We start from the raw sequence: 24217 nt of genomic DNA, 5'->3' as shown, positions 1-24217 counted from the left end.
TGAGTCTTCCAATGCCTTATACAACATTGGCTAGAAATTTCTCTGTGCACGCATATCTGGAAATAAGTATACAAAGTACGTATATAATTTGTACTTGTATAATAGTAACATGTAATTGTTTTGATCAAATTCAAATTTTCTATGAGTATGGTGTGGTTATAGAATTATTGAATTCAGCAATGAAATAAATTTTAAATTTCTTTCCCCCGTTAGCCCCGCCATACAACATTTTAAATAAACTAATTTTAATTATGGTCCTGCATATATATGTATGTATGTATGTATAAAATAGAAAAAGGTGTAGAAAATTGAATTAATCTATAAGCTCTACCTTTCAATAATGGTGTTTGATTTTATAACATAAAATTAGAATATCTGATTCGACAATAATTTAACTTCCTGTAATTGTTTGCAAAATTCTGAAATAATAGCTACTATATATTGATTAAATATATTCTAAAAATTGAATATTTAATTAAATCCACATATTCTCAGCAAAAACACAATTGATAGAGCTGTATTTCACCAGATTGTTTATTAAATCTAAAAAAAAACTATACATATTATAAATTTTATTTTAATTTATTTTATGATTATAAAAATTTAAGTTTACCTTAACTATATTGTATTAAAAACGAAAAATCAATCACCAAAGCGTAATAATTGAATATAAAGTTTAATAAAAATAACTTTATTACCTCAATACTTATTGTTTTTTTTTAATATTTCATTGCCAATAATTGCACTTGAAATTGAATATTTGAATTTTGTAGAAATAATTAAAAATAAAGTTGGGTCAAACCAATGGTTTGTAATGTAGCACTTTTTCCTTCAACAAATAAAAATAGCGCTTTTAAAAACAATCTAGCGATGTACTACAATATTAAAATTATTTTTATTCATATACGAATATATTTCAAAGATTGCATACATTTAGGATGAGCACTGTATGCAATCTTTGAAATAAAAGAAAAAAACAATTGAAAAATATTATATTTTTTAATGCCATTTTGTTTTTTTTATATTCAAGTATGGTATGCCGCGGTAGAAGAAGCCAGCCCCTACTTTTCTGCGTGTGCAAAATTTGAAATTTTGCTTATAGTTTAGCTGGAATAAATAGTTGACAAATAGCATTTTCAAGGTTTTAGGGGCTTCAATTTTTAGAGGGGGGAAGATAGGTAAAAATTTTTTTCTATAGAAATAATTTTTTAGTAAAGATCTATGTATCAACAAATAAAAATAGCGCTTTTAAAAACAATCTAGCGATGTACTACAATATTAAAATTATTTTTATTCATATACGAATATATTTCAAAGATTACATACATTTAGGATGAGCACTGTATGCAATCTTTGAAATAAAAGAAAAGAACAATTGAAAAATATTATATTTTTTAATGCCATTTTGTTTTTTTTATATTCAAGTATGGTATGCCGCGGTAGAAGAAGCCAGCCCCTACTTTTCTGCGTGTGCAAAATTTGAAATTTTGCTTATAGTTTAGCTGGAATAAATAGTTGACAAATAGCATTTTCAAGGTTTTAGGGGCTTCAATTTTTAGAGGGGGGAAGATAGGTAAAAATTTTTTTCTATAGAAATAATTTTTTAGTAAAGATCTATGTATCAACAAATAAAAATAGCGCTTTTAAAAACAATCTAGCGATGTACTACAATATTAAAATTATTTTTATTCATATACGAATATATTTCAAAGATTACATACATTTAGGATGAGCACTGTATGCAATCTTTGAAATAAAAGAAAAAAACAATTGAAAAATATTATATTTTTTAATGCCATTTTGTTTTTTTTATATTCAAGTATGGTATGCCGCGGTAGAAGAAGCCAGCCCCTACTTTTCTGCGTGTGCAAAATTTGAAATTTTGCTTATAGTTTAGCTGGAATAAATAGTTGACAAATAGCATTTTCAAGGTTTTAGGGGCTTCAATTTTTAGAGGGGGGAAGATAGGTAAAAATTTTTTTCTATAGAAATAATTTTTTAGTAAAGATCTATGTATCAACAAATAAAAATAGCGCTTTTAAAAACAATCTAGCGATGTACTACAATATTAAAATTATTTTTATTCATATACGAATATATTTCAAAGATTACATACATTTAGGATGAGCACTGTATGCAATCTTTGAAATAAAAGAAAAAAACAATTGAAAAATATTATATTTTTTAATGCCATTTTGTTTTTTTTATATTCAAGTATGGTATGCCGCGGTAGAAGAAGCCAGCCCCTACTTTTCTGCGTGTGCAAAATTTGAAATTTTGCTTATAGTTTAGCTGGAATAAATAGTTGACAAATAGCATTTTCAAGGTTTTAAGGGCTTCAATTTTTAGAGGGGGGAAGATAGGTAAAAATTTTTTTCTATAGAAATAATTTTTTAGTAAAGATCTATGTATACGAATGAAATTTCAGATATCTATCTTGAATAGTGTAGAAGTTTTGTAAAAATGTCAACGGACGGTATTTAATCAAAAGATTTTAAAACTAATCAATGTTGTTAACAAATTACGGACAACTATTTATAAAATGGTTTTAATTTTTATGGTTTCTAAGATATAGTCAAATAAACTTTGAAGTTCTATGGCAGGTACTCGAATCCGATCATATCCAATTTAAATAGGCTTCTGACATTTACTATAGTAAACCATTTGTGAAAATTTGGTGAACTAAGCTTACTTGGTTTTTGACTCACAATTCGACACTGATCAAAAACACACTTGAGTCTATATTTCAGACCATTATTTCTTAGCGTTACACACGGTAAGGCAAATTTAGTATACCCTTCAAACATTCGTTCGTATAAAAAGGACATCTTTTGATAACATTAAAAGTTACAATGCTTTTGTTTTTTTTTTTTGCATTATCGATTACTACTGATAAATCTAAAATTATATTTAATTAAAATGCAAAAAATCATTTTGAAGTTGTTTTGAAAAATCGTTCACAAAAAATTGTTAAGTACCTGTTAAAATATTTTATTTTTTAAAAATTATACTTGCTGTTTAAAATCACAAATATTTAAAAATTAATATTTTAACATTACAAAATTAAAACAAGCAACTACGAAAGCAAACGTATGTAAACCTATCTTTTGACTTTGTTGTTTTTACATCCAACTGGAATTTTTTTTTCTTTTATTTTATTGATTTTAGTTAAATTTCAATCTAATTCAAACAATAGCAACTAAATTAAAAAAAAAGCAATTAAAAGCTATTATTTTTTTTATCATGGCAATTTTTTATTTTTTGAAAGAAACTTAAAAGTTTCAAGAAATTGCAAATAAAAATATCATTTTATTCTTTTCTTCTAACAATTAGCAACTTTTTTCAATTCATAGTTAGGTTTTTTGAAACAGATTCACATGCTTTAAAATTTCTGCTTTTGTCCCTATTCATAATGCAATTGTAATTATTTGAGTTAAGGATAATTGTAAACAACATCTTGTGAACAGATTTTTCTAAACTCAGTATTCATATTCTCTTTTTTATATTATTGCTTACGAGTATACAAATACATTAATTTCTAAAAAGTTTTAAGTATTTTTAAAGTAGCTTTTGAACTAATTTAATCTTTACCGGTTTTTTGTTTCATCTGGTAAGGTGAATATTCTTATATATTCTTATTCTTGTATATTCTTAATACGTACATATTCTTATTCTGTGTGTTGTAACTATGCACGGTGCCTCTTATTGTAATTGATAAGATAGCTTTCATCTTCTTGTTTATAATCGTGAATAAAAATTTGTTTTTTTCGAAGTATATGAGTTGATTTATATCTAAGTAATTTGTTCTCATGAAAAATTCTTTTCTCCATGCTCAAATTATATATCGTTTTTAACGTTTCACTTTAGTTGAATCCCTGCATTAATATTTTTTATTTATACTCTTAATTCTTTATTAAAGATTTGGAAATTGTGTTACTTTATTTGAAATTAAACAAAATCAATTTCAAATGAGAAAATTTGTTTCCATACTTGACTTGCATATGATATTTTTTAAGAGCAGTAATTAAAAATATGTGAATGCATACTTACAAGTAAAATATAACAATAGCAAATGTAACATTTATTCATTAAAACATTATTAAACTTAATTTTATCAAATAAACGATTATACAGGATGTTTCGCATAAGTTGGCAAATAATTTCAGGGATGATTCTTGTTATACTAGTATCCGAGTTACAGTCAGTTGTCGGAACCCTGCGACATAGAGTAACCATCGGCAGCTGGTTTCATAGAATTTTGATTAATTGACTTAAAAATTCGATATTTTTCGAAAATTTGTGTTATTATTTTCTTTTTTTGGTTTTTTCAATGCGCTTCAATTAGATCTAAAAGTTAACCCATATAAAATTTTCCTCTATCTCTCATAATTTTTCCAGTAAAATGTGTCAAAATGTGTTTTCAAAACGTGCAGAAAATTCATATTTTATACACAGATTTTTTCATATTAACTTAAAAATGTGTTTCAAAACTAAATATGTATATATGTCCGTCCTATATTTTCTATACGTCGAAGACTTTGAATTTGAAAGTGAATCGCAGTAGAGCTTAATTTTGTAAAGTCCGATTTGCCTGAAAAGAATGTCAACAAAAAGATTAGTGTGTTTAGCAAAAACATTTAAGTTTGAAAAATTCCTATATGATTAACTTTTTAAATCTGATGAAAAATGTAAAATTGGCGATTGGCAAAAATTAGTGTCTTTTGATTTCCATGAATTTATTCATGATTCCCCGTATTTTCAGACAGAAAACTTGTTTTCTTAGTAGAAGATAATAAGTTCTGCTGTTATGTGAATATAATCGGTTATTGGGAAAAATTCCATGTTAGTTTCTGTAAAAATTTGGAAATTTTTAAAATAAATAATTTAGTAATATTTTTGAATATCTTATGTTTTTTGAAAAATAGAAATATTTCTATGTTCAATAACTGAGTTATTTTTTAAAATTAATACAAGTTGTTAAAAAATTAAATAACAATCATGGTCAAAAAGTAAATACTCACAAAACAGAGCTTATTGTTTTTTACTAAGATTGCTGAGTTTAATTTTAATACGTTCTCGTGAGAAAACCTATAGTAAGAAAATCTGACGCCTAGTAAGGTAAATTTTGAAGTTCTCAATAATTTCTTAACAAAAAATACTTAATAAGTTCCTTCACATAATTTTTTATTACTTTAAATCATAACCCAATTTGATTCTAGTTTTATTTTTAATTTTCATTTTCTTTTGTCTTCTTTCAGCTAAAATTTTAATATTTTACGCCATTTTTTATGCAGTACTGGCCGCTCTGTTTGCGATATGTTTGCAGATCCTCTTCAAAACAATAAGTGATCATGAACCTAAATATAAATTAGGCGACTCATTAATTGGTGAAAATCCTGGAATGGGTTATCGTCCATTATCTGAAGAAACAGAACGTGGTTCTATTATTAAATTAAATATACAAAATCCAAAAGAATCTGAATATTGGATTGAATTATTAGATGATTTTTTAGAACGTAAGAAAAAGTTTTTTTTTTTTGTTTGTTTTGTAAAATATGATTTTTTCTCATTAAGAATACAAAAATAAAACACATTTACCAAACGGTGGCTTGAATCAACAGCACTGCGATTTTAATACAAAAGTAGCAGAAGGAAAATCATGCTCTGTCGATATAGATAATTTTGGGCCATGTTCTCCAAAACAACATTATGGCTATAAAAATCAAAAACCATGTGTTTTCTTAAAATTAAATAAAATTTACGGTTGGGAACCGAGCTATTACGATGCTGCTGATTTACCTTCAGAAATGTCAAAAGATTTAGCAGAACATATCAAATCACTTCCATTAAGTCAGGTTTGTTATTATATTCTAAAATTTGAATACACAAATTTTTTCAAACTAATATTTTCTTTTCTTTTTTATTTTGTAGCAAAAGCAAATTTGGATTTCATGTAAGGGGCAACACTCCGTTGATAACGAACTAATTAAAAATATTTCATACTATCCAACTCGTGGTTTCCCATCTTTTTATTATCCATATAAAAATGTCCCCGACTATTTAAGTCCATTAGTTGCAATACAAATTGAACCAGCAACTTATAATCAATTAATTAGCATAGAATGCAGAGCTTGGGCAAGAAATATAATTTACAGTGGCAGTATACGCGATCGCATGGGTTCAGTAACCTTTCAAATAAATATTGACAAACCAGCCGATAATAACTTAAATAGTACAGCTTCAGCATAAGGATTTTACTACAACAAATCCATTTAAAGTGAAATTTGTTACTTATTCAGAAATTAAACAAATAGTCATTAAATTAGCGTCATCCAAGAAAGAAAAAGAGCAAAAATAAAAATTCTGAAATTAATTTCAAATTTGATAGTCTTAATTTGTTAACAATTTTTTTTCTTTTGTATTTTTAAATTTCTTTGTTTTCATTAACAAAATATGCCAAAACTTTTGAAGATTTTCTAAAAAAAAATCTAAAAGGTTCTTTTATAAGAAGCAATTTTTTTTAAATTTCGAATTTAAAAGTGTGTTCTCAATTTCGATTTTTAGAGTTCAATAAAATTGGAAAATAAAAGATCAATCTAAATTCTGGAAAATTCCACTTTCTTTTCATTAAATATATAAATTGTTTCTTCTTTTATTTTTAAATATATCTGTAGATATTTTTTATAAGTAATGTACTTATTTTATTTAAAATTTAATTTAATATATAATTTTAACTGTTTAAAGTAGATAAATAAATTAAAAATTACAAATAAAAGTGAAATTGTATTTATAATTTAATGATTAATTTAAAAACTTTTGTGACTATTTATACGAGTACAATACTGCGTGTACAAAATGAAAATCACGACTTAAATACTAGTAGAACATTTTGAATTTTTAATACAAAATATTTGAATATGATAATTCAGCATCCGAACAAAACATTATTTTGGTCAAATCGATATCTAATGACTAAAAATATATTTTATTAGCAATCAAGATAGTGTATATATTTTTTTTAAATACTGATTTTTAGTAATGGAGCAAATGCTTTTCAGAAGTATTTTAATTATAATTACTATTATAATTATATAATAATATATTTAAGTTGTGTATGTACCTGCTTATAGGCATACATAATTATATACCATATATTTGACATATAAATATTTATTTTAAATTCATGTACATATTATGTAGGTACATATAATACAGTATTAATAATTAGCCACACTATAATAAAAAAAAATTAAATACTATATTGCTAATTTTTTAATAGAACAAATGCAATAAAAATTGTCATGTGTACATATTTATATTATATACAATCTCATTTATATACATAAATATAAATAAGATTGTATTATATATGTATATGTAATAATATATGTATATAATATATGTATACATTATATATGTATCTTATATAATTTTAATTTAATTATTAAAAATTTTCAAAAAATATTTCTGTAGGTTATTATATAAAAAACATCATCGTTTGTATTAATTAATTTTTGCATAATATTAATTAGAAAATTATTATTCTCAAAAAGATATGCTAATATATTAATAGAATAATAATTGTTTCTCGTAAATGTTGAAATTTTTTGCAACTTTGAAAATTTTCTCTTTGTGAGCAAAGGAATACTATTTATGTTCTCTTTTTGAAAATAGAAATGAAATAGAGTAAGGGGATTTTCGTCAACTTAGTTCTAGAATAGTTCTAACTTGTAGCACGTTCGAAAGTTGTATGCAGCACACACTGAGAATATGGATCGTTCAGAAATACTTTCTGTAATAAAAAAATGTCAGAAATGTAGTGAAGATATCTAGTTTAAATTTTAATAGAAATTTAAGTTCCAATGTAGAACTTTAAGTACTCTGTGCATATATGAAAACCCCTAATTTATATAAATGTAAATGTTTTTATAGATTTCTAATCTATAAAAAAAACAAATTCATTTTTTAACTGATTTTTTTGGTAATAAATTAGAAAATTTTGAAAACAAGACATATATACTTGATATATGTAGTCAAAATTGAACCGCAACAATGTTCATAAACAAATATTGCAACTCAATTCAATTCAAAAACATTTATGTCATAATATAGTTGTGAAATTTTGATGACTAGCGCAATAAAAGAGCTTATTCTTTTTTCTCACGCTATCTATTTACTTACTAGGCGAGAAGAAAATGCGGCCACTAGAAATGTATTTCGACTATACTTAAAAGTACTTGTACTAAAAAAAACTAATTCAATTAATTTAAATTTATTCAATTAATTCAATTATTTATTCAATTAAAATCTAATCCATATTTAATTAAAATTTGATTTTATAATTTAAATATAATGGCAATTACTCGTTAATATTATTACCATGAAATATTCAATATTGTACAAATTTCCTTAAAAAACAAAGTCAAGAAAATCTTCAAGAAATAATTTTTGGGAAAGTTAATCTTATGAATTAGCAATAAAACTGTTTTTTTCAAGTAATGTGCAAGTCTTCAATTAGTATAATTGTTTCGAATTTCATTTTTGTTTTTTTTTTTTTTTCATTTTTAGTCATTTAGTTTTGTACCATTTTCGTGGCTTTTTTTTGAATAATATATTTGTATAATAGTTTTTTATATTTCATTTTACTTATTGTCGAAATCTAAGTAATATTTGCTTATTCTTTTTTTTTTTGTGGTGTTATTGCCAATAATAACATTTCTTTTAAATTGTTCTGTGTTTAATGATACATAGATACTAGATATAAAGCATTTATACTTACTTTTTTAAATTTCAATACTACATTTACACAAATAATTTCTTGGACGTAGAAAGTATAAAAATATGCACGTATTTATAGATTTGATGTGTACAATAGATCTTCAGCAAACTATGTATATTATGAACTGGCTCCAAAAACAAAAGTTCATCCACGTAATTGAATAATTAAGTATGTAATAGATTACATACCTAATTATTAAATTACACTAATTGTTATTAATGGAAAATTTTTTCTCTAAAGTAATTTGTGTATAATCTATTATTTGTAATTTGCCAAAATATATAATAGATAAAACTGAGAAAAAGGGTGTGATTATGTATCTGTATCTCGCTATTTTATTCGCCAAGTGAAAAGAAAGTGAGTGGCTAACCAACCGTTTTTAGAAAATACAGTTCTAACTTCATTAGTACGAAGTACTTGCATGAAAAAATTGTCAGTTGTATTTTTTTTTACATTTTTCTAAGAACTTTTCTGATTTTAAAACACCACTACCCCTTCGGCAGAGTGCGAAAATTCAATTGAAAAATTATGTTTTGAAAATCTAATTAAGAGAATTACCTGAAGAAAATTGCGTTTTGAATGTGAATAAAAAGCGAGATATACAATATTTATATTATAAAAAGTTTATATTAAATTCTTAATATAGGTTGTAATAATATGTAAGTAAATGCACTTGTATGTATGTAAAGGTAGTATTACTTTCTTAATAACTTTGTTTCTCATTCAATTTTTAAATATGTACCTATTTGTTTTATTCAGAATTAACTTAAATTATTTAAATGAAATAAATATTTTTAAGTTTATATTTATATTAATTAAATATATCCAAATTTATAATTTTTTGTTTCTTAAGTTAATTCATATAATTATTATTTAAAATATGTTCATTTTTTCTTTTCTATTTATATGTGTTGTTTGTCTTTTTTGGTATCATTTGTTTCTTTTCTTAAAAATCACACAATTTTTTTTATTTATCTTATCACAATAACAGTTTTGTTAAATATTAAAGCAAATTTGTTTTTTTATTATTTTAATTACTAATTAATAATTAATTAAGAATTTGAAAATTTTTTAATTTCGATGAATATAAAATTGAATTTTTTCAACTTTCTTATTATATGTACATACACATGTTAATAATCGAAGTTAAAAGCATTAAAAACGTTTATTTTTTTTGTTTATTTTTTAAATTTTGAAATTTTTGTATTATATGTGTATTTTTATTTAATTTGTTTTTTTCTATTTTTTGTTATACAATATTCCATTTTTGAAAAAAATTGATATACGTAGTTTGTTTTTGTATGTATATGCTCCTGATGTAGGTATATAATGTATCTGACTATTTTAGGAAACCTATTTATTGAACGTAGGTAATTTGATTTCTGTTAAAAAAATTTGGGGAAAAAAATATAACATTCTAAATGTTGTTATTCATTTATTGCAAATTGCAGTTTATTTTAAATTATATTATACTGTATTTAGCAATTTATTAGTAAAAAATATGTAAAATCTACCATTTTTAACTGGTTTGCAAGTGAAAGAATAAAAATATCAACCTGAATTATTAAATATTCGAAAAATATAAAATGGTATTATACATAAAGCGTTTTTGGATTAAATTAAACCATTTTCATATTAAAATGAATTAAAGAAGTGGACTTAAGCGAGTACCTGTTGCGCCGTCTAGGGACTGAATTCACTTCACCTTCATTAATTTAAATTTTGTAAGAAGCATGATAATTCTAAAACAAACGAAAAGTAAGTTTGGGAATAGTACCCACTTAAACTTTACAAATATTCATTTGTCTTACATATTTTTTTTCCATATTTTTTGATAATTTTAAAGCATTTAATGCAAGAACTCCTTATTTTTATTTACAGTAAAAGTAAATTTTAGTAAAGCTTAACTATTACAGAAATATGTATATTTGTAGCATATGATATTTTTGGCATACCTAGAACTTAATGTTACGTCAAAACGTAGCCTGAAAAATCGCTTTGCAATGTTATAAATAAATAATATTTACAATAAACTTTTTTACAAAAACAATTACGAAAATAATAAAGTTCTCTTTTCTTCTTTTTTATTATTAAATTTACTAATCTAACTAAATTTAAAAACCTATTCTATATACAAACTCATTTTGCTAAAAGAAAATTTCACATACCTTTTTTAAATCTCAATCCCAAATGCGCAATTTTTCTGTTTCCTTTATAAAAACTAATACCTATAAAGGCGTACTAACAAAATATTTTCCAAAATATGTAGTTATTTTAAAATTAATTAAAATATTTCTAAAATTCAATATTAATAAATTTTTATGGACACGCATATGCATAAAATTCATATACATATACTTATTTTTATAAAATTTAATAATCAGTTGTCAAAAATTCCTAGCTTAGAAACAAAAAACGAATCCTAAAATTTTAATTTTTGCGTTTTCAAAATAAATTCCAAATATTCATAAACTTATTCTCTATTTCTTCTTTAAATTGTTTAGAAACTAGTTACATACACTCGTAGGTTTCTTAGAATCTTCATATAATTATTACGGTATGATAATAGGTTTAGAATTGCGAATTTAAAAGTAAAACACTCCAACAGTTTAACTTCTAAATACAAACCTTTTCTAACTAAATTGGATAATTGAAAAATTATATGTCTATGAATATGTATATAATAAAAGTTATATTTTTGGAAACCTTATAGAAATATTTAAATAAAATATTGAAAAACAGAAAAAATAGATATTTCATATTTTGGTTTACCTAAATAATATTAAAATTTCTTTAGATCAGCATTAAAAATTTGCGAAAAAAAACTTATTTTAATGTTTCTTAAAGTATCGCAAAATCATGATCTAACTAGGTTATAAATAAAATAATTATTTTTTTTTATAAAATATAACAATGTTTCAACAATATTTTCTGCATTTCCACCTTAGTTTTCTCTTCTAAAAAAATTATTTCAATTTATTTTACTAACAAATTTTAAGCAGCTTATATATAGAATTCTAAGCACCCCATTTTTCAGTTTCCAGGTACATACGATTTATGTTATCTCTAATCAATTTTATTTGATCTAAAATATAAAACATTTTCAATAAATTAAGTTTAAATAAAACCAAACCAAAACATAATGAAAGAACGCAATTAATTAAAATAAAACTACCTTTACTTAAGTTGGCTATAGTTGCTTGTTTTCTTAAGAACTCCAATGATAAATCTCTACTTAAACCGAATGCGTGCATATTACAAGTAAATGTTCTAAAAATGTAAAATTTCAAATGCAAATTGAGTAAAAAATAAAACAGAATATGTATAAGAAAATATAAGTTTTCCTACCCGAGCTGCCCAAATGTTATGTTTTGTTGAAAAATTGCATCTTCCTTGTATTCATTTTGCAAAATTGCATCTTGATTATGTTCCGATGCAGATGAACTTTCGTTTTCACTTTCTTCTTTATTTGTATCATCAATGTTTTTTAAATTATTTTTATCAAACTTCTCATCATCGTTTTTTTTATTTGCTTGATTTTTTAGTTTTCTCTTATTTTTACTATTTTTAGGCACTGGACGATGTGCTCGTTCGCACTGTAAAGCATCAAAAAAGGCAGCATTCCAAAAACGTAACGTATGCCATATTGGCTGCTGGCGCAAATATGTGAACAAATATTCTCTATACGGTTCACAGCCAGGAACTTCAACTAGAAAAAAATACCAAATGAGAATATTCGAGATTTCCATTAATGCTACAATAGCATAAGGTGATAGAAACGTAATATATTTTTAATAATTCTTTGAAAACAAAATAATTCATATGATTTAACTGCAGTATTCAAAACAATTTTTCATTGAATTTATGCGACCAAACTATATTTGTAACATCTATATTTAAAAATTTCATATACACTAGCACAATTTTCACTGCATATCGCTATACACCGTGCTTATGAAAAATTTTCAACGCGAAAACCTTTGAGTGAAATTAAAAGGAATGAAATGCTGCAAAGTTTTGCAATTTTGTTTTTTCATTTGTTCTTTTTGATACTTTAAAGTTGAGTATTTTAGCTTATGAATTTATATTATGTAACTAACTGTTACTACTACATTCCTTCCAACCATTACATAATATGTCAAAACTACAAACATTTCTTAAACTCCATAAACGTAACGAAATAGGAATTTGCTTATTTTACTAACAGTAAAGATAAAAAACAGTAAAGATAATATTAAAATGAACAAATCACTGATGAAAGTAAAGGTTTTTTAAATCCTTTTTTTTTTATTTTTGTCTTCATCTTTTTCTTAGACAGTAAGCAGTGAGAGTATGAAATTTTAATAGCAGAGAAAATTGTTTCTCCACCTCATCTTTCACTCCAGTCACTATTAAAGTTAGCAAAAATTATATTTTCAGGAACTCATTTCTTTAAAACTATAAGATTTACCCAATTTCTACTACTGCAATTACTTACTATCATGATAAAATGTAAAGCACATATTCATAAGACTCTTAGCAGGTGAATAATCTTCGCTTTCATGGCATTCAAACAGAATAATCGCAAAATATTGTACCAACGAGTAAAATGTGGTCTCATCCACTCTTTTTGATTTTACACGTTGGGCATTTAAATATCTTGAAAACCAGAGTCTACCAGTTTCTGTTCTCGCATGAATGCCAAATTCTGATTTAAGCTCTGCCGTTATTGTTGAACTATTAGTAAACAATATTTCCACAAATTGTTTCATAAATTTCTTGCAACTTTCTTCCGTTTCACCGTCTAAACTAATTGAAGACGCCCAGGATGGATCCGAATTAAGTGAATCAGAACGTACCCAATTTTTTAAATCTGATGATTCCATACTACCGCTCATTGGTAAGGGATCATTAAGACTTGTTAATGTGCTACTATTTGAAGTTTTTTTTAGAGTTCTCTGAAATTCTTCTGCTGTAACTGGTGAATTTTGATTAAAAACATTCACAATAGCAGCTGATTTAGCAAACTTCATTTCCAAATCTTCATCATCTCCAACAGAAGGAATTATTGGTTCAGCTGCAACAACATCAATCGAAGGAGCTTCGTTTAAATTCATAGCCCCTGGGCCTACGTCCTCTTGGTTGAGAGATCTCGTGAGGCATTGAATATTTTCTCCGTGAATTAAATTTTCATCAATCGATGATTTTGAATCAATTGAATTGCTATATGAACTGCTTCGTCTTGAGTTGTTAATACTTGTATCACTACTAGAAGATGATTTTGGATTTTTGCCATTAGGAATTATTTTATTATTTGTTTTTCCTACAAATTATGATTACTTATTGTATTAATAAATAATAAAGAGTGTAACATTAAATCAAATATTATACAAAAGAAATTACTTGGAATTAAGTTCGGAACACGATACCGTCCTGATATTATTTCTTCATGAGCTCTTCTAGCCTTAACTCGTCTTGCGTCAAAGTCTATTGTAGCCATATCAACTGATTCATCCTCTATTATAAAAGTTTTATATTATTCAAAATGTTAAAATTTTCTAAATAAAACTGCTTACCAGGCACTTCTTCTTCGTCATCATCACAATAATCTGAATCAGAACTTAAATCTAAAGTTTCTTCAAGCTGAAATTTAAAATAGTTATCTTGAAATTTATTTCAACGATTTTGTGCTTTGTTTAAATTAGAAATTATTTTTCCTTTTTATAGTTTTAAAACTTTAATTATAAGATGTGGTGCGACACATGACTAATTTAATTTTATATTTTTATTACGGAATTTATTTTTTATTACTTAATGATTAGCCGAATTTTTTTACTCTTAGAATGTTTTCGTACATAAGAGTCACATATATGTATATGTATATGTACCGCACAAATATGGTTATAACTATATGTATAACTATAATATAATCCATACATTATATTATAATTTTGTACTGTAGTCTTTGCAGTATTATATCTTATAATTCTTTACTGTAGTCCACGTTAGTGCTTGCAAAACATACTAATTCTGATTTCCTTAACTATGTGGTATGAACAAATTTTTAAGCACTTTTCTAAAATTTTGAAAAAAGTGCTTATTCAATTCACTCTGTCCGTCTGTTCGCCTTTGGGCATGTTAACAAAACTTCTACACCTTTGGAGATAGAAAGTTGGAATTTAATATCTACATAGATCTTTGCTAGAAACTTATTTCCGTAGAAGAAAATTATTATCTATCTGCCCTCCTCTAGAACTTATACTCCCCTAAAACCCTAAAAACGGCATTTTATAACTGCTTATAATGGTCGTCTTCTTTTACCATGGCATACCATATTTGTACTTTAAAAAACAAAATCGCCGTTAAAATTTACCGTTATCTAAAATCTGTTTTTTCCAAATTTTTGATGCCATTTTTCTTTTAGACTAGTAAATGTCTGAAATTTTAACGGCAAGCTTTTTCAAATTTCTATAAATGTAGAAAGCTAATAATAAATAATTGCACAATTAACCCTTAAAATCGAGCATTATATTAACACCTCTTTAATACCCTTATTATGATCGGCGAAGCGAATGGCCAGGCGAGTCGAGTGGATTAGGCGAAGCGAATGGCATTTTAAATTATGATTAGCGAATGCTTTCATTTGCCAGATCCAAAATGTTGCTACCGCAAGACATCAGAAAATCTACCGAAAATAATGAGGTTAACACCACACATAACGTATCTACATTGTTTTTGTGTTTTTGCAAAAACAATTATTGAATTTTCCTATTTAGCAATATCGGGATTGTTGTCCATTAATTTATTTAAATGCTCGAATTGTTTTTGGTTCGCTTTTTTTCACGCTTAATATAATATTAAACAATCAATATTTTTTACAATAATTTGTAGAATTCTATGAACTTACTTTGCAGATAGTTTTAATTTTTCCATTAAATCACTATACACGCTATAATATCCAGTAAAGAAAAAACATGTATTATTTTGATTTTTGGTTTCATTCGCCAAGCTTGTCAAACAGAATTGTTACATTCGGCAAATTTGAATGCTCATTCGCCTAAAATTCCCTAATCATAATACCAAAAATTTATATTTTTACTTTACCCACTTCGCCGATCATAATAAGGGCCTTAACCTTTTTTTGCTTTATTTCAAAGGCTGCAAAAATTGTTCATTCTGATTGTTCATATGCAGTCCTTGAAATAGTTTCGTATAGGAATGAAAGTAATTTTAATGGTGCAGTAGGTATATGTATGTACATAGATGGTTTCTAAAAGCAGTATTTTTACTTGTTGAAGGCAAAAGTGCAACATTACAAACCACTAGTTTGACCCAACTTTATTTAAAATAAAACGTAAATAGAAATTATTTTATGTATACACAAACGCAACTATGGAGAAATGTCAGATAAAAAATATAATAAGATATTTATAATTTCATAACAATAAACGAGCAAAATCTGCATTTTAATTTGCAATTTTTGTCCCTGAAATTATAAATTTTTGCTGCGCCTTTTAAACCTTGACATTATTATGTACATATGCACATGTTGTCTTATGTATGTTACGTACACACATATGTATGTATGTATGTATAGGTACATGAAATCCGATTCAATGTTAATATTAAGGACACATCAAACTAGCATTTTTATCTAGGTTATTTCTACCAAGGTTAAGTTCAAGACAAAAAATACAAGATAATAAATGTTACATTGACCATGAATTCAATAAACAATAGAATTGATAAACTTTTGGTAAAAAGTGCAATAATTCGAGTATCGTGTGCCTATATTACTATTATAATATTGTGTACTTTTTCCATTATGTTGATTATGAATGTTTTCAAGGACTTTTTCGAAATTTGTCTTTCTTATTTAACAATATTCGCAACCGTATAAATTCGCATTACTTATAATCGTGCTAACAATTTAAGGCAATAATATAAAATGCATTTTAAAATTAAAAATATATTTTTGAACAATAGACGGCGTTTTATTTTTATTTTAAAAAATAGAAAAGTGATTTTCTATTTTTTAAAATAAAAATAGTACATAGAAATTTAAGAAGAATATTCAATATAAATAACAGACAATTTCTATTGAATGTGACTTTTCGCACTAAAATACCAGTTTTATTAGAAATTATTTAAACAAATTATTAAACAGATGTTTAGTAAAAACTTGTTTCTGTAGAAAAAATTTTTTACAAAATTTTAGAAGGAGGATAAAGAAGGCCCTTTCTAAAAGTTATAGACCATAAAAGTCTTAAAAATGCCATTTTTTGATTATTTATTGCATAGAAACCATACACACTTATTAAACTCCGCCAAACCGGTAGAAATTACCGCTGAATTAACGGACATTAAGGGACATGCTTCTTCTACTTCGGCACAACATAATTAAATATTAAGAAGGCAAAATGGTGCTTTAAATTAACGAAATTTCGATTTTGGCATCTTATATTTGCAAAACTACAAATTTTCAAAATTTCCATAAAAGTGAAAAGATAACGACAAACTCTGTTTTAACTCACTTTTAGATTGTAGATTTAATCTTAAAAAACTTACTAAAACACCATTATATTAATGCTTTTTCCAATTTGAACAGCATAATATTATTGTGGCATGGAACATATACAGAAGTACAGTACAGAGATCTTTTTAGAATTCTAACAATAATTACTCTAAGTAAGTAAATTTTTAGTTGATATCCTTTTTATTATTTGATCTTTTTATTGTTTAATCGAATGCATTTTTTTTACTCGTCTGTATATTAAATATTAGTTATATTCATTTTGCGACGACGTTTGTAACACCAAAAAGAAAACATTTGGGACCCCATGAAATATAAATAAATATTTTTGTTCACAATCAAATTCTATTTCGATTTATTCGTGTTCCTTCATCAATTTGAGAAATCAGTTTTACCCATTTTAGAACTAGAAATCTGAAGAGCTAGAAATCTGAATTTTGCTACATATGGATATTTTTTTTGCACACAAACCAATATTGAACCTCATACAAGATTCTGGTAGGAAATTCATAAAATGTATTCATCCGGCTTATCATCGAACAGTTCTGTAAAACAAAATTTTTGTTTGATAATTTGTTTTTGACATCGGTAGTCCATGGGCTCAGTTCCGAAGAAAGGTCTTTTAAAATATTAATGTTATATAGTTTTCATGCGCGCATTTGGTTAAAAAAGTGTTGAAAAACTATATAGCTTTTGTTCAACAAGGTTTTTGAAAAAAGATCCCGTGAAGTTATAGATCGAGTGTAAAAGTTTTAAAGTTTTGAGTTAATATAAAGTTGACTTAAATTTTAAAATTTTAGCTGAATAGCATAAGATAAAGTTAACTTAAAATAAGAAATATTAAATTTTGCCAAAGGCCAAAATTAACTTTTTTATTCGTTATTGTTAATTTTGTTTTCAAACTAATCACACCCGATTTTGGCTTAACAAAAATTTGATAGTTAATACTCTTTTTCAAAATGGCCAGATAAGACGTTATGGGGTTTTAGTTGACGAATTTTCAAGGAGTTGCTATTAGAATTTTGAAATTTTGCATTTTGTTTTTGTCATACAGGTTGTACAAAAGTGGGAAAATCCGATTAAAATATAAAAATTTTAAGACTTTCCTTCAGTTTCATACGACATTTAAAAGAAAATATTCAAAAACGCTCATTTATTTATTTTAAAAATAAAAATTTGCTTAACATAGAACAAGATAATGTCGCTCCCACACTAACAAATTCACGAAACTATAAAATAAGTTAAATCGTTCTAATAGTGTAGGAATATTTGTGTACATAAACTATTCATTCAGACAAAGTCCCGTGTATGTATTCAAAACCAAAACAAAGTTATGGCCCTATCCGCGGAAACACATATGTACTTACATATTTTAAATTAAATGATACTAGTTAATATTTGTTTTTACAGCTACTATTTTGCAAGATCTTACAATTGTGAGGACGACATTAACATACAAAGCCTAATTATATATGTATGTATGTATATGTATATATTAAATTTAGTAATTTTAAAAAGAATTATTTGTTTCATTATACCTTATTAGAAATTCTATTAAGCAGTTCATTGCTATTTCCCAAAACTGTTAAAAATTTCGATTTTAATATTCCTGCAGGTTTACCGCTTGACATTAATTTCCTAAATTTTGAACTTTCACCTTCTGCGGGAGCTGTTGATGATACTGCTGGTAAATCAACCATGATATTCTTTGGTTTTTTATTAAATTAATTTATATATACTTTAATAATATACTAAATATAAGTATATGTTTATATATTTAGGTAGTTAGTTATCTAAATAGGGTGTAATTATGAATAATTGTTTATCCTTTTTCTTTGACGAAATAAAAAATCATTCCAAAAATAACATTTTCTCTTATCAAAAATTTCCTTTTGTGACGGTATACATATGCGATTCAAAATGCATATATCAAATTGTGATCAGATTGAGCTACTAAATCCATAAATCAATTTATATAGCAAAACTACTATTCCACATTTTCTTAAAGTAAATTTTATTTAAGTTTTTTTTTCTCTCTTATGATACATGGAATTTAAACCATTAGTGTGCGCTTAATAAGTTGGTCTTTATAATTATTGATATTATGGATTGTTGTAGAAACGTCATATATAAAAAGAAAAATAAAATTATTGATATTAAAAGTTATGAAATAAAATTTATTTTTATGTAAAAAAAATAGTAAAAGGAAATTTCAAATATCTTATTTTCTTCATTAAATTTTCTTAAAAACCGCTCGTATAATGTTAAACAACTATACACCCGATTTTGTACTTAAACTATTTCTAATATGATTATCTCAAAAAGACCTTACCGTAAAAATTTATAAATGTATTTTGTAATTTTCTTTTAAACAATTATTTCTTGGGCAAATTGATTTCTTATGCAAACTATTACAGTTATATATGTGTGTAGGTGTACAGTTATGTGATAAATTTTATTGTACTCGTAATGCAATGCTAATGGGTGTAATAATATAAAGCTGAAACTCTATAATGAATCTAAAATAATTGGCTTAAAAACGAAAATTATAATTTCAATATGATTATTAGTTTGGAATATATTGGCTCTTAGTAGTGAATTTAATGAGGCTTCCCGTCTATAGATAAATTTCTACCTTCTGTTGTTTATTATATTCATAATTTTTCTCATTTGACTAACTGTAGAGATAAGATGAAATCTAATTTAATTACTACCATCGTGCTTATATATGTATATGTATTTTGCACATGTCACATTTCAAAATTTATTTAATTAATTAATTTTTTTTAGAAATATTTCACCTTAATTCAAATTATAAACTCAATGAAACTCATATAAACTAGGACAAAAATTACTTACTAAAATATATTTTCGTTAAAGAACATTCTTTCAAATAATAGTGTGATATACTTTTGTAAATTATCTTAGATGTAATAAAATTATATACATAGAATAAAAAAACTTGCAATAAAATGCAAATTATACTTTGTGTTAATTAAAACCTGAATTTTTTAACTTTTTTTTATGTACGAGTACACATATTTCGATAAATTTCAATATACTTATTCATTTAAACCATACAAACCAATACTTATTCGTTTAAAATAAAAAGTTAAATTTTCGAAAACACTTGAATAACGGAATAAAATTTGTGTTAAAAAATAAATCCAAAAAAATTCTATATCTTTTATTTTGTACTAATTTTGAATGTTGATTAAAAAAAAATTCAAGAAACAATATAATAGAGTATAATAAGTATATATTATGTATGATACCTACATATTTTGTATGGAAAAATAAGTATGTAATAAAACGTAAAATTCCTAACTATAATACTATAAAATAACTTTACACAATGTGTTCAAAATAATATACATATTGTATATACATTGGGTATATTTAATGTATTGTTAAATAATTCATATTATTGTAATTATATTTAACCTTTCCACCGTATAGTAAGTAACAGTGTAATTAAAATCAACATGAAAATAAAATATTCAATCTCAGATATGTGTATAGCCACTGTACTACTATATTGTACGTAATATTGTACATATACATAATAAATACTATACATTAATATACAAGTCTACATATATGTTATAATGTTAAGGACACAATAGGATATTGCAATAGGTATGTATATATTGATTATGTATCGTTTTGACTTGCGAACTTTTTGTAAATATTTTTTATTTCCTGTTATAAGACATTATTCAAAAACATCACTTATAAACTATTTAATTTAACTGAATTTTTACTCATTTTTTACTGTCATTCTTTAATATTAAAGTGTAGAATATTAAAAGTGAGAGTAAAAAATCTTGAAAAGTCCAAACCGAGTAGTAGTATAACAAAAATAATGAAAGTTATAACGAAGTGTGAATTTTTTTGTTATTTTTTTTTAACTATTTCAAAATAAAAATTGATTAGAAAAGCATGAAAAATTATTTAGTATTTATTTTTTTTTGGGTTTACTTCTAAAATATCTAATAAACTAAATTTTTAGTCTAATTTTTAGTGCTTTTCCCCATTCATAAGTTTTTTTTTTGTTTTCAGAATTAAAACTGTACACATACATTCGTAATAAGTAAATATAATTAATAAGTATATTAAAGTGAATAATTGATTTAAAAAAATACATACACTGTATATCCTTGCCTTTATGTGGATATATTCATATATGTATATTTTATTTCTAACAATTCGTACAAAAATAACTTATATATACACAATACCAGATTTCTACAGAATCGTATAGAACAAAAAAAACCAACCTTGAACTCAAGAAACACTTTCAAATCGATTTTCAACTAGAAATTCAAAAAGTAAAAAGCTACAAAAAAGAAAAATCATAAAAAATCATTTTCTATGCGGAAACTGATTTTTATAAGTTCAAAAAATTTCCACTAATTTTCCTTTTTAACGAGAAAAGTTAGAAAATGAAAATAAAAAAGTGAAAACAAGATATTTGAAATAATTTTTTTTAATTTTTTTGCACAAAATTTTACAGTTTAAATTATTACTTTTTTTATCTTTTTAAATGATTAAATTTTGTCATTTAAATAAAAATTCGAAAATAGAAGAAAAAATTTCAAAAAAAAAGTTTTTTTGAAATCGATGAATATTTTTTTTATTTAATTTATTTTTTTTAATTAAAATATTAAAAAAATATGCCTGATTCTTTTATATTTTATTTACTTTTTTTTATTTTATATCAGTTGATTTGTTGAACAGAGAATTTTTTTTAAAATGATGTTGTTTATAGAAAAGTTAAAAGAAAACTGCAGGGAAATATTTGAAAGCTTTTCCTCCACGAACACAAGTACATAAACTAAAACAGAACTAAAAAAGCAAAATGCTTTTAGTTTATCATAACATTTAACTTAGATTAATTCGTTTAGAATGCCAATTGACTAATTAGAAAAAATTATTAAAAAAATTTTAGGTAGCTGCAGATATTTGAAAGTAGACATTGCTCCGATAAATTCACATTAATCAATTCAATGAGTATCAAAATAAACCAAATTGTGTTTTTATTCTATTTGTTGCAGGGTCCTTTCATATTATGCTTAGTATAAGCAAAATTATACAAAATATAATTTATAATTAGCATCGAGAATTTCGACAGATTCCTCAAAAAGGCATGTTAATCACGGGATGGTAGCAAATCGTTACATTTGTGCCATTTTTGGGCACGTCAACCAACCGACCAACCAATACCTCTATTTCATCTCCAATATAAACAATATAAATTCTGTCTTTTCCATAATCTAATATAAATCTCCAGGCTTTTGATATAGGTGTCCCACCACAATTATTGATGTGTTTCAGATGCATATGGGTGAATATATCTGTAAAATATAAATATATCAATAGTTATTATTTTTGTTAATTTAATAAAGAGGAAAATATAACAAACTCTTTTGCACCCTATAAAGTTCTAGAAAGCCACTGTAGTATTTGATATTTCTGCAACAATTTATGCAGACATAATATTATGAATAATATAAATATAACCACTTAATACTGATATCTAGTAAAATTACATAGATGTGACACAACACCACAATTACATATACTTACAAACTTTTTTGTACTCATACAAAAATATTAAAGCATGAGAATAAATAGCATCCGTTTAGAAAAATTTTTTTAAAAGAAGCACATTTGCCTTTAGCAATTTAATTCTTATTTAATTTTCAATCTTATTTAATTTAAAAATATGAAAAATATGTTTTGTTGAAATAATTGCACTTAATTCTTTTATTGCCTTATTATATAATACTATTATTTTAAATAATTGCCTAATTATATAATAATACACACTCTTATTATACACAAGAGTGTGTACCTTGCTATATAAGCAAACTGCTTTATAGAGATTCGACAGAGTTCATGTAAGGTCAAAGAAATATACAAAGTTCATGATACATCAAAATCTTGTTCTATAGGAAAAATATATTTACTTAGATATATTTACGCTTAAACGTGAAACTTATACTTAACTTTTTCAAATTTTTTTTAGAATTTGCGAAAAATTTGCATTCTAAATAATAGAAGTCGAGCTCGTAATGCCTGATATCTTCGAAAAGCTAGTTTCGAAAAGTTTGCCATATTGTAAAAAAAGCTTATTCAAAAAGTTATAAATTATATTGAATATTTTCTTAAAGATAATAAAAATTGCAAATCGGCAAATAGTAATGGTCAAGTTCCCGAAACCTGACATTTTCTAAAAGTTACATTTTCAATATGCCTTAGGATAGACGATCGTATATACACAGACCGACATCTCGGGAAATATAGTTTGTTTACGCTTCCATGCCATTGAAGGGCATTCGTCCCGAAAATTCGACATTCGAAATTTGATACTATCATATTGTATGCAATGCGATCGGTGAAATCGTTCTAAAAAGTTTTATCAAGGCTAAAAAGTCCCTAAAATTGTACTACTAGCACCTCTGTAAATAGCAACGTTCATTTGCAAGGCATCTTTCTCCATAATTATATAGACATGCACATATGCATATATAATATATTTACATATAGGCATGGAAAAAAAAGATAGCATTTGCAGTTCTGCAATCCACCTTAACTTTTTTTTAAAGGATAAGTGTAAAAGATGCTTTTTATTTTATATAAAATATGCTCGTGTTTAAGCACACTAATTCAATTCTTTAAAAGTTTTTATATAAAACTTTTAAAGAATTAAAATAGTAAATAAAATACGTACATAAGTTTATTATGTACAATGTACATATGTCTCAATTATATATTCATATGTATACTTTTATAATTATATATATTCATATATAACTTTAGCATTATGTAAAATAAGTAATTATGGTAAAATTGAAATTCATTTTATTAAAAAAATGCGATAATTAAATTTAGCTTATTACAGTTACCTGCATAATCTAAAA

General features: G+C 24.8%; 2 protein-coding genes across 5 annotated transcripts in view; one reads left to right on the top strand and one right to left on the bottom strand.

Moving 5' to 3' along the window:
* LOC129612494 (sodium/potassium-transporting ATPase subunit beta-1) overlaps positions 1 to 6643 on the top strand; it is a 30977-nt gene extending 24334 nt beyond the window's left edge. For 2 of the 3 annotated variants that reach the window (XM_055526131.1, XM_055526133.1), the window contains exons 3-5: positions 5259 to 5516; positions 5575 to 5855; positions 5932 to 6643. In XM_055526131.1, coding sequence (XP_055382106.1) covers positions 5259 to 5516; positions 5575 to 5855; positions 5932 to 6249 — 857 coding nt within the window. In that variant the 3' untranslated portion in view covers positions 6250 to 6643. The remainder of the gene's footprint in view (positions 1 to 5258; positions 5517 to 5574; positions 5856 to 5931) is intronic. The other variant, XM_055526130.1, reaches the window with a different exon arrangement.
* Positions 6644 to 9712: 3069 nt separating this feature from the next.
* Positions 9713 to 22062, bottom strand: LOC129612493 (uncharacterized protein KIAA0513). 2 transcript variants are annotated; one of them, XM_055526129.1, is made up of 8 exons: positions 21996 to 22062; positions 18830 to 19376; positions 14335 to 14401; positions 14162 to 14275; positions 13257 to 14081; positions 12128 to 12488; positions 11955 to 12049; positions 9713 to 11864 (listed from the first exon to the last, which is right to left on the bottom strand). In XM_055526129.1, exons 2-8 carry the CDS (start codon positions 18989 to 18991, stop codon positions 11797 to 11799), a joined length of 1692 nt encoding a protein of 563 aa, XP_055382104.1. In that variant the 5' UTR covers positions 18992 to 19376; positions 21996 to 22062; the 3' UTR covers positions 9713 to 11796. The 2 variants fall into 2 exon arrangements, with proteins under 2 accessions (XP_055382104.1, XP_055382103.1); XM_055526128.1 differs by lacking the exon at positions 21996 to 22062 and adding an exon at positions 21821 to 21967.
* Positions 22063 to 24217: the final 2155 nt, after the last annotated feature.

The sequence above is a fragment of the Condylostylus longicornis genome, unplaced genomic scaffold (genome assembly GCF_029603195.1).
Source record: "Condylostylus longicornis isolate FDR11 unplaced genomic scaffold, ASM2960319v2 ptg000072l, whole genome shotgun sequence".
In the NCBI taxonomy this organism is placed as follows: domain Eukaryota; kingdom Metazoa; phylum Arthropoda; class Insecta; order Diptera; family Dolichopodidae; genus Condylostylus; species Condylostylus longicornis.
The sequence above is the reverse complement of the archived record's forward strand: the minus strand, read 5'-3'. Positions and strand labels throughout refer to the sequence as shown.